This window comes from Pleurodeles waltl, chromosome 4_1 (assembly GCF_031143425.1).
Source record: "Pleurodeles waltl isolate 20211129_DDA chromosome 4_1, aPleWal1.hap1.20221129, whole genome shotgun sequence".
NCBI lineage: Eukaryota > Metazoa > Chordata > Amphibia > Caudata > Salamandridae > Pleurodeles > Pleurodeles waltl.
In genome coordinates, this window is record NC_090442.1 from 989,085,329 (window position 1) to 989,102,716 (window position 17,388).

General features: G+C 46.5%; 1 protein-coding gene across 50 annotated transcripts in view; it reads left to right on the top strand.

The window, feature by feature from the left end:
- The window catches only part of LOC138288307 (mucin-19), a 1,675,551-nt gene that overhangs the window by 38,601 nt on the left and 1,619,562 nt on the right, over positions 1 to 17,388 (top strand). For all 50 annotated transcript variants that reach the window (XM_069229764.1, XM_069229784.1, XM_069229763.1 and 47 more), the window contains exon 3: positions 16,880 to 16,903. In XM_069229764.1, the coding sequence (XP_069085865.1) occupies positions 16,880 to 16,903 (24 nt within the window). The remainder of the gene's footprint in view (positions 1 to 16,879; positions 16,904 to 17,388) is intronic.

The window sequence follows — 17,388 nt, forward strand, 5'->3', positions numbered from 1 at the left end:
ACAAGAAATAAGGTGACAAACTTGTTTCAATATTTCAAACCTGGTAGCTATGTAACAGCGCAGACAGGCTTATTTTAGGATAATGTGTAAAGTATTTAGTAGTAATAAAACCCATTAAAAATTCAAAATACAACCCAATAAAAATCCCAGAAACAATTTAGAAAAATAAACAAAAATGTAATGAAGGAAATGGCACAAAAAATCAAAAATCCAATAAGAGGAACCGGAGATAAGAATTTTTAAAGCTATATGGCAAAAAACACCAAGTATAAATAAAGTGGCAAAAAGTAAAGTGCCAATCTGTAGTCAACGTTTGCAGTTGAGTGGGACCTAGGCTTGGTTTGCGTCTGGCAGTTCACCCCAATCAAAGATTTTACCTTCTGACATAGTCTCTGAAAATGGAAGCTGAAATCCACTGGTGGGGCAATGTTGTATGCTGTATTTGCTGAAGTCCTCTTGAAACCAGATATCAGCTCAACAGGGTAACACCAAAGATGTTGGTTTTAATGTGAAAATCTCAGAGCAGGAGAAATTCAAATTTCACATGTAATAAAGTTCTTGTGTCGGTCAGATACTTTTCTAGCTTTTGCTCTAAAGACTGAAGCTATATCCTACAAAGTTGCATTGAAATTGGACACCTCCACCGCAAGGTCTCACTGATGTTCCAGAGGTCTTGGAAGTCTAAAACTTTGTAAGTTTTAACTTTTCAGGGTTTCTGGATCAGTTCCTCTTTGCCTCTTCCAAAACTCACAGGACCTCAGGGACAGCACTTAGGGACCAGGACTCATTCTAGCAGAGGCAAGTTGGGGCAGGTCCAGCCCTTCAGTTCTTCATACAGGTCTCAAAAAGCAGATCCCATTCTCTTTTGTTCTTCTGCACGTCCAGTGAGTGTTCTGATGAGCTGTGAGAATGAACCACTGGATGGAGCTCACTTCTAGACACCTTCTAACTGAAAAAAAAGTTCTCAAGGGCAAAGCAACCCTCTTTTGCCGCAATTACTGTTTGCCTTACTACAAACTATCCCACAGCGCACTAGTCTGAGACAAATTGCGCATGGGAAAATCTTTCTGCCTCCGAAGGAATGTTGTGTGCCAGCCTGGGTGTATTTAGGAAAAATAGCTGTCTCCTCCTCTTCAGCTACACCAAAGTTGTTTTGGGACCAGCTTCTACTGAGCTGGTGCCAAGGTGGCTACAGAGTGCCTATGGAACACAAGGTGTCTCTTGCCCGGGTCTCTTATGAATGGATTGGCCTCACTCTGCTCCCTTTCAAGCTAATGAAGTTACTGGATCCTCCCAAGCTGTCCTTCCCGAGCTGGTATCTTTCAAATACCTCACACCTAGGTCTTCCTGCAAAAAGGCATAAGCCAGAGCTCCTGCTATGGGATCGTTTTTCACACCCCACTACGGAGAAGCACTCTCAGGCAATCTTCCAGCAGGCTAATGCTAATTTGGCTCCTAGTGGTTAAGACAGGTAAAGTTTAACTTTGTAAAAGTAACTTTTCCTAATTATTAAATCTTTCTTCACCATCAAATTGACTTTTTAATAAACATTGCAAATAGTGTTTGAGCTGATCAAAGCCAGAGAAAACAGGGCCATGGTTTTATTCTGAACCCTCAATTATCTTGTAGAACGTTATGTCCATTTATAGTTAAAATAGCTTTTGAGGCAAATCATTGCAGGTACATGCCAACATTAAATTCTTGCATACACCAGTTTTAAATACAAGGTACCCTCCATAGTGGACTACAAGACCTACTTTGGTGGGCCTTATTTCAATGTTTAGATAATGGGTTCTTTTCTATCAAAAGGGACTATTTTGATAGATTTCAAATACAATTTTTAACTTTTCCTTGCCATTGGTATATTTCTCGCAACATGTACTATGGCCGTGCAGGGAAGTTATACATGCCAAATACGAGTTAGCAAATCTTACCATATTTTAGAGGCCAGAGCACATACACTGGGACTGAAAAAGCAGGCCCACAGTATGCTGAGTTTAAACACCCGCAGCATCAGTCCAAACAAAATAGAACTGACCACACAAAAACAGGCGGTTTCCCACACTCACCCCCACCAGGTGAAAGGGGATGAGCATCTAAGCCATTCCCTTGGCAGTTTTCTTCATCAAAGGGGAAAAACATGAAAAGGGTTTAGCAATGGTGTGGTCAGTTCCAGGTCTGTGTTCCACTGTCAAGTCAATTTCCTGTACGGATACGGACCTCCAAAGCTGTTTAGATCCCTGAAATGAGTCCCAAAGAGGTAGGGTCTCAGTTTCTTCAGGGACAAAACCAATTCAAAGGCCTTCCTGAATGGCACTCCTCTGCCGCTCTCTAGGGAATAGTTGCCTACTAATGAAGGCTACAGATTAATCCTGACCCTCCTCATTCAGCTGAGATAAAACTGCTCTTACACCATGCACTGAAGCATTGTTTTGGTCAACAAACCTGTTACTGAGCTCCAGTACCTTTAGTACTGGTGCAGTGCTCAGTGCCTCCTTCACGGTGGCAAAGGACTTCTGCTGGGCTGCTTTTTAAACGTTAGTTCTGTCAGGGGAGGATCACAATACCACACCCATTAACAAACCTCTTATAGTATCTAGTCAGATTCTTGAAGGCTCTCACGTGAAACTGAGTCATAGGAGGCTCCCAGGCCATGATGGTCCTCTGACCCAGGCAGATACCTGACGACCAACCTCTGGAAGGTGGCAGGGGCATTTTGTAGTCTAAATGATATCACTTTAAACTGAGAGTGGCCTTCAGGGGTGTAGAATACAGATCTCTTCTTTGCTCCTTCACTTATGGCAAACTACTAGTACCCAGAAGCCAGATGAACTGTACTGAGGTACTAAGCAGGTCCTAGTCTGTAAATAAGCTCATTAGCCCTGGAGATGAGGGGAGCATCCACCTTAGTGAGTGCCTTGAGCCCCTGTAATTCATGCAGAATCTCAGTTCTGGGGTACCCCTTTGTAGGGATAGGTGGGTGGGGGTATGGGGGGGCTTTGGTGCCAATACCACTTGAGTGGCTTAAGGACTGGTGGAAGTTTCAGTTTTTGGGGCACCATACTGGCTACTTCCTTACTTGATGCTGGTCTTACTTTGTCTGGAAACCTATTTATCTTGTTGCCAGTTAAGGTGTCCTGTCAAAGTGCGGCTTTAGATGGTTGACATGGCTCACCCTGAATGGATGTCTGGAGATGCCAAAGTCAACCTTGACAATGACCTCACAACCTTTTCCAGTACATTGTAAATTCCATTCCACTTATTCTACAGGCCCTGGGTGCCACAGGCTCCTCATCCATATTTTCTAGTCAGGTTGCTATTTTACCATTGTTAAGTATTGGTCATACCATTTTTGATCCGCTCCTAACTGGCCTGTAGGTTTTAGATAGCCCTTTTTTATGTACTCCAGTGATGGCACAGATGTCAGGCTCAGTGTACAGTCTACAATGTCATGCATGGGTTGTTTGAGTGACTTCTCGCACCCTTATCTCACAAGTCCTAAGAACGTTTGACAGGCTGCCTGTACAATAGTTCCAAGGGGCCAAAGCCCACTTCCTTCTGGGGTACTGACCTGTATGCAAGCAGAAGACACGGTAACAAAACGTCCCACTTCTTTTTCAATTAAACCTATTGTTAGAAATGGGGTCTCTAGTTGGCAGTCGGATTGCACCCTGTACAGGTAGGGACCCTCACTCTAGTCAGGATAAGGGAGATACCCGCTCAGAAAACCCCTGCTCACCCCCTTGGTAGCTTGGCACGAGCAGTCAGGCTTATCTCGGAAGCAATGTGTAAAGCATTTGCACATAACACACAGTATTAAGTGAAAACACTACAAAAGGACACCACATCAGTTTTAGAAAAATAGCCAATATTTATCTATATAAAACAAGACCAAATACGATAAAAATCCAACATAGAGAAAGAAAAATATGAATTCTGCAAGATTTACTCAAAACTACAGTTCCTTGAAGTCGATAGCTCCACCTGGGGTTATCACGGCGTTGTGATTAACAAAACCAACAGTTCAGGCCGGCCGCGGTGTTGCGGGCCAGCTATGGTATCGGGAAGACCCGCAAACAGTACCTTGGACTTTCAGGGCATTGTGATCCTCGCGGTGAGCTCCGGAGAGCAGCGTCACTGACATCACGGTGTCGGTTCGGGAGTCGGTGCAGGAGTCACGGGCACTTGAGGTCACACGCGTTGCAGATCGAACTCCAGGCTGATGAAGTCAGGTGTGCCGGCGTGGAGGGCATTGGGGCTGCGTTGCGAAGCGGGATGATGCGACTTGCAGTGTCCACAGGTCACAGTGCAGGCAGCGGCATGGTGACGGCATCAAGCAGCGTCAGTGAGACCAAGGCTGCGGTGTGAAGTGGGGCGGTGCGACGTGCGGTGTCCACAGGTCATGGTGCAGGCAGCATCGTCGTCGTTGCTGAAGCGCTGTCGTCAGTAGGCCCAGGCCAGCGGTGCGGGATGGGACGGTGCTTCGTGACCCTCACGAGCGGTGTCCACAGGCCACGGTGTAGGCAGGATGCCTGGAGATGACACAGGAGTCGATGGTGCTGACATCGGTGGACCGGGGCTGCGTGCAGGATGGGACGGTGCTTCGCGTACCTCACAAGCAGTGTCCACAGGCCATGGTGCAGGAAGCGGCGCCGGTGTCAGCAGGAGCAGCGCCGTCAGGGATGCCCAGGCTGCAGTGTGAGCAGGCGATGACGGATTGCGGGCCCACAGGTCGGGGTGCGAGCAGCGGCTTGGTGAAGTTGTCCAATGATGCCGTCGGGGAGACCAGGGTCGCGGTGCGAGGTGGGGCAATGCAACTCCGTGTGGCGTCGGCAGGTCACGGTGCAGGCCAACAGCATCGTTGGCGGCGTTGTAGTGGTTTCTCCTCTTGAACAGTACAAAACACACAGTTCCCAGTGCTGCAGGTCAAAGAAACTGAAGTCTTTGGTGTCCCCGAGTCTTCCAACAGGAGGCAAGCTCTACTCCAAGCCCTTGGAGAATTTTCTCAAGCAGGACACACAGCAAAGTTCACCCTTTGCACTCTCTTCAGGCAGAAGGAGCAACTGCAGGCCAGTCCAGTAAAGCAACACAGCAAAGAGACAGTACTCCTCCTTCAGCTCTTCTTCTGGGCAGAGGTTTCTCATGATTCCAGAAAGATTCTAAAAGCCTGGGGTTTTTGGTCTTCTTCTTATACCCAGTTCTGCCTTTGAAGTTGGCAAACTTCAAAGCAAAGTCTCAAACTTTTTCAAGATCCTTCCTTGTCCAGGCCAGGCCCCAGACACTCACCAGGGGGTCGGAGACGGAATTGTGTGAGGGCGGGTACAGTCCTTTTAGGTGTGAGTGACCACTCCTCCCCTCCCCTCCAGCACAGATGGCTGATCAAGATATGCAGGCTATACCCCAGCCCCCTTTGTGTCACTGTCTAGAGGAGAGGTGTGAACAGCCCAACTGTCAAACTGACCCAGACAGGGGATCCACAAACAGGCAGAGTCACAGAATGGATAAAGCAAGAAAATGCCTACTTTCTAAAAGTGGCATTTTCAAACTAACAATCTAAAAACCAACTTCACTAAAAGATGTATTTTTATATTGTGAGCTCAGAGACCCTAAACTCCACATTTTTATCTTCTCTCAAAGAGAATCTATGCTTTAAGGACATTTAAAGGCAGCCTCCATGTTAACCTATGAGAGGGATAGGCCTTGCACAGTGAAAACCGAATTTGGCAGTTTTTCACTGTTAGGACATATAAAACACACTAGTATATGTCCTACCTCAAACATACACTGCACCCTGCCCATGGGGCTACGTAGGGCCTAACTTAGGGGTGCCTTACATGTAGTAAAAGGGAAGGTTGAGGCCTGGCAAGTGGGTACACTTGCCAAGTTGAATCGGCAGTTTAAAACTGCACACACAGACACTGCAATGGCAGGTCTGAGTCATGTTTACAGGGCTACTAATGTGGGTGGCATACCCAGTGCTGCAGGCCCACTAGTAGCATTTGATTTACAGGCCCTGGGCACCTCTAGTGCACTTTACTAATAAATCAAATATGCCAATCATGGATAAACAAATCAACAGTACAATTTCTATAGAGAGCGCTTGCACTTTAGCACTGATTAGCAGTGGTATAGTGAGCAGAGACAATAAACCAGCAAAAACAGACCTAAAAAAATAGGAGGAAGACGGCAAAAAGTTTGGGGATAACCCTGCAAAAAGGGCCATTTCCAACACAACACCCTCCCAGCCTAAAGCCAGGGTAGGCCAAGCAATACCTTGCTGGACTTCCCTGCTCAGGGCGATAGAACCTGGACAATGGCCCACTACTGCAGGAGCTCTTGCCAGTTCTATGCATCTCTGAACCCAGGTTGATCCCTCGGTCAACACTCTCAGGGCCCACTGAACTAACCTTGGGGGACCTCTTCTCCTCATCTGAGAACTCCATCTGTGCAGCACCTAACCGTACCTTGCTCACAGATGCATCCCAGTAGGCAGACAGTACCACCAGGGCCAACAGTGTGATGTGGCCCATTCTACCCCTGGGGTCTGACTTCAGTCCTCCTCCCAGGGAAAACTCTGACCACAAGGATAACAACCAACAGAGGCCACTGACAGCTGTCAGTGTCAAGAGCCAGGACCCAGGCCCTGCTAGGGTCTCTCGCCTCTGTGGTTTTAAAAAGTGGGGGGCATTAACACCAGGTGACTTGCACCCATTTTCCACTTCTCTTCCCACCAGTTCAGGAGTGGTGTCCTGAGACTGGTCAATCACCCTTGGGTCTGTCCCCTAAGGCTGAGCAGGGGACATGGGTGGGCTCTCCCTCCTCCTGTCCCTCGTGCTGGGATCCGGTATCCTCCGCCTTGGAGTGGTACCCCCAGACAACTGAACTGTGAGGGTGCCTCTGGGGGCCACCCCTCCCAGTTCCCCTGACACCTGGGGCAACTCATTCCCCAGAAGGCAGTCTATGGGCATCTGGGGACTGACTATGACCCACCTCTGGGTCACCTCCCCACCCCACTCTAGGGATACCAGGGCCATAGGACGGAAGAAGTCCTGCCCATGGGCTGGTGTCACCCTACACACCTGGCCGGTGTACTGTTCTGGGGAGACAAGCCTTTCCACCATCATTGTATGGCTAGCCCCAACGTCCCTCAGAGCAGTGACTGGGACCCCATTCACTGTTACCTGGTGGAAGTGACGACTCCCACCCTCAGGGATCACCAACTCACTCTCTGAGTCAACCTCCCAACTAAGGCATGGCATGGTCTATGACCTGCCCCTGGGGGCTACCTCCCCTTAAGGCCACATTAGCCACCCCGGTAGAGGGACCACCAATGTGGGTTGTCTTAGGACAGAAAAAGTCCCCTTTCATGTGTGCTAACTGGGAACACTCAAAGCACCGGGTTGAAAATGGGGTGCCCTGGGCCACCACCTACCAGAACCTCCCTCCTCCTGTCAGAAGGGGCCTGGGACTCTTTTTCTCCCTCCTTATCCTGGGATCTGTCTGCTTCTCCCTTGACTTCCTTCTCCTTCTTCTGGGAACCCTGCCCACCTTTCGCAGAATCTCCCCCAAAAACCCTCTTGTGGACCCTGGTACTCACCCAGCGGTCCGTCTCCATAGCGAGCTTCCTGGGGTCAGTCAGCTTACAGCCAAGTCAAGTCAGTCAAGTGCTGGCGCAGCTCTGCAAAACACAGACTAGACAAGTGCTCCCATGCAATTAAGTTGTAAAGCCCCTGAAAATCTGTCACTTTACTGTCCTTCACCCAACTATCCAGTGCTCTGCAAAACAAATCTACACACTCTAACCAGGTCTGGGACTCAGTTTTCTTACTTTGCCTAAACTGATCCCTGTACTTGTCAGGAGTGAGACCATACCGAGTGAGAAGGGCCTCCTTCATGTCAGCGTAGGTGAGGTTGTACCCTTTACCCAAAGCTAGAAAAGTGTCCCTCCCCTCCTCTGTGAAGTGGATCCACAATCCCGCTCCCCAATTCTTCTCAGGGACCTCATTCATGTGGATGGACGCCTCATATCCCTGAAACCACCTCTGTATGTCATCTCCCTTTTTGTACTCTCTCCCTACGTTTTTAGGAATGTGCACAATTCTGTCTGACTGCACTGAGGAATTGCTGTCACCATCCTGGCTGGACCTGCTCCTCACATCCAGCTCTTTTACTTTAAGCTCATGGTCCAAAAGCATCTTTCTTTCCTCCATGGCTCGCTGCTCCCTCTGAGCCTCCATTTTTAATCTCTCCAACTCAATCTGGTGCCTCCTGGCTTCTCTCCTGTCTTCCAGCTCCGCTGGAGTCAGTCCTTTTGATCCACCACTACTGCTTGGCACAAGGGGTACCTCCCCCCCCCGGCAGCTGCTGCACACTCAGTACATCTTCCCTAGAATTTGTGTCAGTAGACTCTTCATTTGGATCCTCAGACTGCCCACTGGCAGTTCTGGCTGCTACCCAGGCCCTCAGCGCCTTCTGTAGCTCCTCCTTTTTGGTGAGGCCTCTGATATGAACTTTGAGGTTTTTACAAACTTCCTTCAGTTCCTCACGGAATAGGTTTCCAACCTATCCTCCTCAAAAACCAAATCCTGGGATGCAACTGAAGATGCTCTTGATTGGGGCATGATGTCGTTGGGGTTCACTTGAACTCAACATCAAAAGTAGGCCAAAGAGAAAAAAATCAAACCCAAAAAACTGTATGTGGCACGTAATTGTCTGCGATATGGTAGTAGTGCACACCAGTCACTGTAGGTCAAGTGCAAATGCAAGTCCTATCCTCACCGCTGACAACCAATGTTAGAAATGGGGTCTCTAGTTGGCAGTCAGTTTGCACCCTGTCCAAGTAGGGACCCTCACTCTAGTCAGAATTAGGGAGATACCCGCTCAGATAACCCCTGCTCACCCCCTTGGTAGCTTGGCACGAGCAGTCAGGCTTATCTCGGAAGCAATGTGTAAAGCATTTGCACATAACACACAGTAATAAGTGAAAACACTACAAAAGGACACCACACCAGTTTGAGAAAAATAGCCAATATTTATCTATATAAAACAAGACCAAATACAATAAAAATCAAACCTACAGTAAGAAAAATATGAATTCTGCAAGATTTAGTAAAAACTACAGTTCCTTGAAGTCGATAGCTCCACCTGGGGCTATCACGGCGTCGCGATCAACAAAACCAACAGTTCAGGCCGGCCGCGGAGTTGCGGGCCAGCTATGGCAAACAGTACCTTGGATTTGCAGGGCGTCGTGATCCTCGCGGTGAGCTCCAGAGAGCGGCGTCACTGACATCACATTGTTGGTTCCGGAGTCGGTGCAGGAGTCGCGGGCACTTGAAAACCAAATTTGGCAGTATTGCACTGTTAGGACATTTAAAACACACTAGTATATGTCCTACCTTAAACATACACTGCACCCTGCCCAAGGGGCTACCTAGGGCCTAACTTAGGGGTGCCTTACATGTAGTAAAAGGGAAGGTTGAGGCCTGGCAAGTGGGTACACTTGCCAAGTTGAACTGGCAGTTTAAAACTGCACTCACAGACACTGCAATGGCAGGTCTGAGTCATGTTTATAGGGCTACTAATGTGGGTGGCACACCCAGTGCTGCAGGCCCACTAGTAGCATTTGATTTACATGCCCTGGGCACCTGTAGTGCACTTTACTAGTAAATCAAATATGCCAATCATGGATAAACCAATCAACAGTACAATATCTATAGGGAGCACTTGCACTTTAGCACTGATTAGCAGCAGTAAAGTGAGCAGAGACAATAAACCAGCAAAAACAGACCTAAAAAGATAGGAAGAAGAAGGCAAAACTTCTGGGGATAACCCTGCAAAAAGGGCCATTTCCAACACCTATGATCTGTGTTAGTGTCTTGTTGAATCTTTGCATTGATGTGGGGGTGTTAAGGTGTGGGAAACTTGTATGTCAACCCACCCTCTTCCCACATGGCCTTCAATGAAGCTGACATGAAATCTGTCCCCCCTGTCTGAAATTACCTCTTTGGGGAAACCCACCTGGTAAAGATACCAAATAGGTTCCTGGCCACCAAGGATGCAGCCACCATCCTCAAAGGTAGGGAGTGGTGTAAAGTACACTTGGGGCTGTTCTCTTGTTTTGGGCCTGGATTTGCAGGCTTGATAGGAGTGACAGAGCTCCTTTATCTTTCCATACTTCTGGGTCCAGTAGAAGTAGTTAGCCAGCCTCTCTCTAGTCCTAGTTCACCCGAGATGTCCAGTTAAGTGGATGTCATGGCTCATTTCCAGAAAGAGGACCAGAGAGCACTGAGGAACTATCAGCCTCCTGGCTATCCCTGTTTTTTTGGGGGGGTCTCACTGTGCATCCCACTGGTATCTCCTTGCTGCTGTGCCTTAGCCTGGAGCCTAAGGCCTTCAAGAGTTGGACACTCTCTGTGTGCTTTGTATAAGTTCTCTTGAGAGGTCCTCATACTCTGTGCAACTCTGAAAGTTAAGGCAGATCTCCAAGGGAAGTTTCTTTTTCCCCTTTAGGCTCCAGACCCTACCCCTGCTGGTCAGACTCTTTCTAGGCAGTGGGAAATGTAAAGGATTATTTTCTATGCCCCTTGTCCTTCCTCTTGACTGTGGGAACATGAGCCTTTTCCCAGAGTTCAGGCTTGCCTGATTACCCGGACAGGGCCCTTTTTGCCACACACACTCACCCAGCATTTCTTCATTCACCATGCAAAGAGACTAATGTGTTTCAGTCCATCCCTTGGTTTCTCCTGGGCCAACTTCAACCCCTTGGAACAGGCACCACTCTTGTACCAGGACCAATGACAGTCCAAGCACATTCTAGCCTTTGAGGTGTACAAAGGACTCAATCCCACTTTTACCCACCCTACTTCTTTTAATTAATGGTTAGTGACACTCCTTCTGTCTCATACTTTTGAGGCCCTTGAGATAACAGTTTTTTTTATCTTTGCAACACTCCTACTTTCCCTGGTGAGGGATTGCCTCTCTTTTTTGGGCTCACTCCGTAGGCCTTTGTAGGCACTCTAATGCATATCCACTCATCTACTACCTTCCTAGTCTTTCCGGGGTCAGTCAGCTTGCAGTGCATTAAATTCTGATGCAACTCTAAGAACAATTACTCAAAATATGCTCCTTCATATCCAAATTGTATAGCCTATCATAATGGTTCATTGTATTGCATTTCACCCAGCCCACCCATCCTTTCAATAAGATGTCTAAAAAAACAACCTAAGTTGTGCTCAGAACTTTATATGGTCTTTTTCAGGAGAAAAACCAAACTACTTCACTGGCACATTTTTCATGCGAGTGTACAAATCTGCTACCTCCTGTTTTAGAGTCAGAAGTGTATCCCTCCCCAATGTAGGCACCAACCCCCCACAACAATGCTCTCTAGTGCTGTTTATCTACCCTGCACTTCTTCAATGCCCTTTCATTGGAAATGAACTATTTATCAATGTCATCCCCCTCCACAAAGCTAGGCACCACACTTTTGGGTAGGTACATGTATGTGAAGTCCCCCCAACCTGCAATGCAGCTCAACTCTGCTGCCACCACCCTCAGAAGCCTGCGCATGTCCCAATCTTGCCTTTTACTATAAAGCCAGCTTCTTTTCCTTCAGTGCCAGCTTCTTCTCAAACGGAGTTGTAGCTTCCAGCTTGGCCTGAAGATCTATCTGACTGCTTGGCACTGCATTCCATGTGATAGATGGCCAACTCAGAAGGTCTGAGGCTGGTCCAGCCTGCATCATCAAACATTATTTTTTGTGGTCAATTTAGTGTAGGGATTTTTGAGTTTGACCTTTAAAACTGAATGGCACAGGAAACACAAATTCTAGATCTCACCTCTGCCACCAATGTGAGAAAGACGATTATTAATTGAGGTGGATTGGAGTCTACCACAGGTATGGGGCCAGAAACTTGTTAAGATAAAGCATAGTTTCAATAATTTAATCTGGGCTCAATCCCTTGTAGCTATTAGCAGCAGCATAAAACATTAAAAACCCTGCAACCAATTTAGAAAAATACAGACACATTTAAGAACAAAAGGACATAAAAATGAAAACAATGTAATAGGAGGAACCAGAGATATGGATTTTTAAATGCTAAAGGCAAAAAGTGTCAAGAAAAAGTAAAGCGCCAATCAGTAGCCACTGTTCTTGAGTGAGACCTAGATGTTTTTCAGGAAGGCTGTGATGCGGAGGTGGGTTGGATACATCAAGCTTGTTCATCCTGGTCAAATAATTAACCTTCTGACTTAGTCTCTGAAATAGGTATCACTATTCTCCAGCAGGACAAGGTTACAGGCTGTATCTACCAAACTCAACTAATGCCTCAGAATAACATAGTGTGGTATTCTGAGGCAAATCCAATGTAGTAGAATCATTCTGCCTTGGAAGACAGCTTGTTTGAAGGTAAATGAGCAGTGCCTTCCTCTTCAGCAGGACCAAAGCTGTTTTGGGCACAGATGCCCCTCCCACTGGGCTGGTGCCATGTTGGTTACAGAGAGCCTACAGAACAAAAGGTGTCTCTTTTCCAAGTCTCCCTTTACACTTAACTGTGAATGGACAGGCCTCACCCTTTTCCCTTAGATAATTAAATAACTGGACCCTTCTCAGCTGTTCTACCAGATCAGTGTTGGACTGGCTTCATGGGGAGCACAGCAGTGCCAGAATGGGCCATTGAGTAGGCCATTTGTTGGGTCCCATGGGTCTTGACGTGACCAAAGAAAAAACAAACCCACAGACTGGCTTTTTCAAACTGGCCCATCTGGCAGTTCCAGACTGCCATAGTGCCGAAAAGCCATCCCACAACTGTTCCTGAGCTGATATTTGTCACATACCTCACTCTCAGGTCTTCCTGTGAAAAGGCTTAAGCCATTGTTCCTGCTCTGGGAACAGTTTCACACTTCATAATGGGAAATCACCTCCTGGGCCATCTGGCAGAAGAATTATGCTAACTGGATATTTTAAGGAACAGGCAGGTAAAGCGTAACTCATTGAAGGTCCTCTTCCTAAATATTTATTAAACATTGACTGCATCATTCAATGTATGTCTAATAAACATTAATAATAGTGTTTGAATATGTCCTGTAGCTTCTCCCAAACTGGAAATATCAGGGTTATGATTTTATTCTGAACTTTCATTTTTCTCATAGGACAGCTACATCACTAAACAGTGAAAATAGCTTTTGAGGTATAGTTACTGTAGGTACATTCCAACATTTAATCGTTGCATGTACTGCTTTTAAATACTAGGTGCCCTACCATGTAGGTTACAAGGCTTACTTAGCGGTGACTTATTTAATATTTAAAAGTAGGGGCCATTTCCTGTCAAAAAGGTTATATTTACAGGTTACCCCCAGGGATAAAAGCTGCATGAGTCAGGCTACACATGTGCTCCTGAAGCCATGTTTGCTTTAGCAGCCTAGTGGATGCCACAAAAAGGGACCATTAACTTTTCAATGCAAGTGATGTGTTTCTTGTTCCCCACTATGGCCTTACTGGGAAGCTAAATATGCTAATTAAGAGTTAGACCATTTAACCATGATTTGAGGATCAGGGCACATACACTGGGTTCTGGACAGCAGTGCCCCAGTGTGCAGAGTTCAAAAACCAGCAGCATCAGTCCAAAAACATTGGAGTGACCATGGATAAAGAAACACTTTTTCACATTTATACATATAATACATAGATAGTCACATGGGGCCCACCTCCTCTGGACCATAGCCCCTCCACACATACAATAATGGTATTAAATAGCCATCTTTATATATGTCTTCCAGTCCAGTCCAAAGCTATTTCTTGATTACAACTAATGTTAGACTTTTGTAGAGCTCTCAGAGATACATGTAGTAAATATATTGTTATAAAAGATGCAAGCATTGAACAGCCTCATACCATACATAAATCAGAAAAATATGATTAACTTTGGAAGGCTTTATAGAGGACTAACTGAGCAAGGGGAGATCAGGAGGCTACAAAAAGCCTATTAGTCAAGAGAAGTCAGGGAACTGGGTAGTCAGTATAGCCCTTGGAGCCCATATCTGTAATGAAAACATATATCTATGTTTTAAGATGAGAATGGTCCCCTGCATCCAGTGTGATGCATTCAAAGTACAATGAGGTCCAGAGACACATTAAAATGTGAAGAAATGAAAAAGTCTTCCACTGATTTGAGGAGGATGTACCTCTTAGTAGAGCCTACCCCAGAAAATATTTTCTTCATTATTCAGGACGATAAATAGTGTGATTAGTAAGAGTGCACACAGTTCTGCCAGATTCGATCAACTGACCATTCTTTGGGTATTTCCCTTCCACTAGAAGACAGTGAATGATATTCAGTTGCTTTCTTATTGTAAGCACATGTTCACCAACAAAGGCATCATGGCTGAAGGAACTGAGAGGAGCACACTTCAGTGTGAGAGGTATGAGGTATATGTACAGGTATCTACTCATTCTGCAACGGAATGACAAGAACATTTCTAATGAGAATACATCAGGCAAAGAGGGACAGCGCTTGCATAGATACCATTGCAGAAGACATGGCTTTGAGTGAGCAAAGAAGGAACCCGCCTCATCTTCTGAAACTGATATTCTTTTCTCTAGCAATAGGCATATTGCCATACAATCGAATGTTTGTAGTCATTATACCACTTCTAAATATTTTGATGGTGCGTCATTTAATTACTGTTACAGCCAAGATGACGGCCAAGAATTAATCCCCTCACAATATTTCATTTTATACTCATGGGTCACAAGATCCCCATAGGCTTTCAGGCTTTCAGGCATCTCAGTTGCAGCAGTGGGAATTTGCTGGAGCAGATGATAAAGAAGGGAGCTGTGCAGTATAGCAGGATGTGCTGTCATGGCCTGGCATAAACATTAACATCACCATGCGTGGCAGAACAATAAATACACCCCATAATACTACATATAAGATGCAAGCACAGCGTGCAAGCTTACAGAAAACACCAGCTTCACATGTAACAAGTAACAAGTTGCCTGCACCATAAAGTGACCCATGAGACATAGGGGGTCATTACAACCCTGGTGGTCAAAGACCACCAGGGCTGTATTGACGGAAGCACCGCCAACAGGCTGGCGGTGCTCCCCAAGGTATTACGACTGTGGCGGAAGCGCCGCGGTCGTACCGCCGGGAACGGCGATTTACCGCCACATTTGTCCCGGCGGTTTTAATCCGCCAGGGCAGCGCTGCTAGCAGCGCTGGCTGGGGGTTTACGAGTCCCCCTACCGCCAGCCTTTTCCTGGCGGTTTGAACCGAAAGGAAAAGGCTGGCGATACGGGGAGTCGCCGGGCCCCTGGGGGCCCCTGCACTGCCCATGCCACTGGCATGGGCAGTGCAGGGGCCCCCTGACACGGGCCCGTGCAGCTTTTCACTGTCTGCTATGCAGACAGTGAAAAGCGCGACGGGTGCAACTGCACCCGTCGCACGGCCCCAACACCGCCGGCTCCATTTGGAGCCGGCTCCTGTGTTGCGGCCGCCCGGCGGTCAGATCTTGGCGGGGGCTGAAGCCGCCTACCAAGGTCATAATGAGGGCCATAATGTCCAATGTTCCTTACCCTAATTATTTCTTGGTCGTATAAGATGGACTGGGGGACTTTGAAAAAACTGAGAAGGAGGAATGTTAATAGGCATATAAACTATGTTATGTTTTGAATATCATGAGCTGAGCGATGTCCATTAATGTTTTAAAATGAAACCCCACATAATTTTAAGTTTTACTCCATCCTGTTACAGTCGCGGCTCGTGGGGATTAAAAGGGGTGGGGCAGCATGTGGCGGGGTGGGCGGAAAAGAGCGGGAGAATAATATTTTTTTTACAAATGTAGAAAATAAAAACTTACCTGCCTCGCCTCACTGCTGCTGCACCGCCGCTCCTCTTTTCCTCAATCCCTCCAGGCACAGGCTCCCACCCTGCCCTGCGGCCAGTCCTGACATTTCTCAAAGCAGCATCAGGATTAGCTGGGAGCGCCCAGCCAGGGCGCTTCCAGGCAGATTAGTAGCCTGTGCATGCTCTCTCCAGCCCGGCGACACAGTGCTGAGCTGGAGAGAGCACACTGCACGTGTTTTTGGCCGGCCTCAAATGGCTGGCCAAACACACATGCGCGCTGAGGGGTGCACTCCGCTCATCCCCGTCAGACCCCATGGCCCGCCCCTTTAGCAACCAAACGATAATAAACATTGATTATTATCGTTTGGTTGTTAAAGGTTTGGAGCAGCTGCTGCTGGGGAGATAATCCTCCACCCTAACGGAGGAGGCGTCGCTGTCCTGTGGAATCAAAGGCTTTGGAACAGTGCCCTACTGTAATGATAGTTGTATTGAACCTTAGCTATATTATTGATATTGGTCTAACTCTAGTGTTTGAAAGTAGTGCTGTTTCAAGTAACCTCTGTTTTCAATTTAAATGCCTGCCAGCCATGCTCCACATCCTTGTGTGTCTGTTAGGTGTCATAGTGGTAAAAACATTGAATTATTTCTAGTTGGTTTATGGCAACTTTATCTACTTGTGCTTGATTAGGTAGTCAGGAGTGCATCTGCAAAACATTTAAACCCATCAGCTTGACTTATTTTAGCCTGAGGAGACACAATCATGCACCTTCAGCCGTAATATCTCTACATTAGCTTCTGATGGCCCTGAGGTTAGAATTGAAGGCTCTTTACCTGATGTTACCAGATTTTACTGTACAGTTACTTGCTTGTTTTTCAGGATACTTGTGTAGTACTTTCTAACTCCAGTGCTCCACCTCCAATCTTGACACTGTATATCTTCCACCTTGATCTACCTGAACACCCTATAAACCGTACTGTGCTACTGATTAAGGTATCTAACTTATTCTCTAATATCTTTTACTCTCTTTGCATTCTAGGTGGACGGCTAGCTGGTCACCCAGGTACCCAGAATTTTGTTTCTATATTTTGCCACACATGAACAAGTAAACCTAGAATTACATATCTTGATTTTGCCCTGTTACACTTTTATGTTTTTAAAAGTGGTTTTGAGAAAAATGTGCATGTATATTGAGAAATTAAAATGTAACATTATTTACCAACTGGTTATTACCTTCTTACCTGAACACTGAGTGGTAGTTCACAGTTTGGCATTTTGTCTGACCCATGAAAGTTTATTGGGTGAAACAACGTCAAGCTTAGTATGAAATGCAGTAGTAGGTCCAATAATAATTACAGTTTTGGTTTGTGGAAAATATTTGGTTTGGCACACATATTTGCATATATATAGGCCAAATATTTTATAACTAATGTGTCACCTTATCTGTGTTTGAAAAGAAAGGGAGAGGATCCCTGAGACTCCCACATGTTTAACCCCTTAACTGCTGATGCTTTTCCATCCCAGTCCTGAGCTCTTTTTGACTATTTG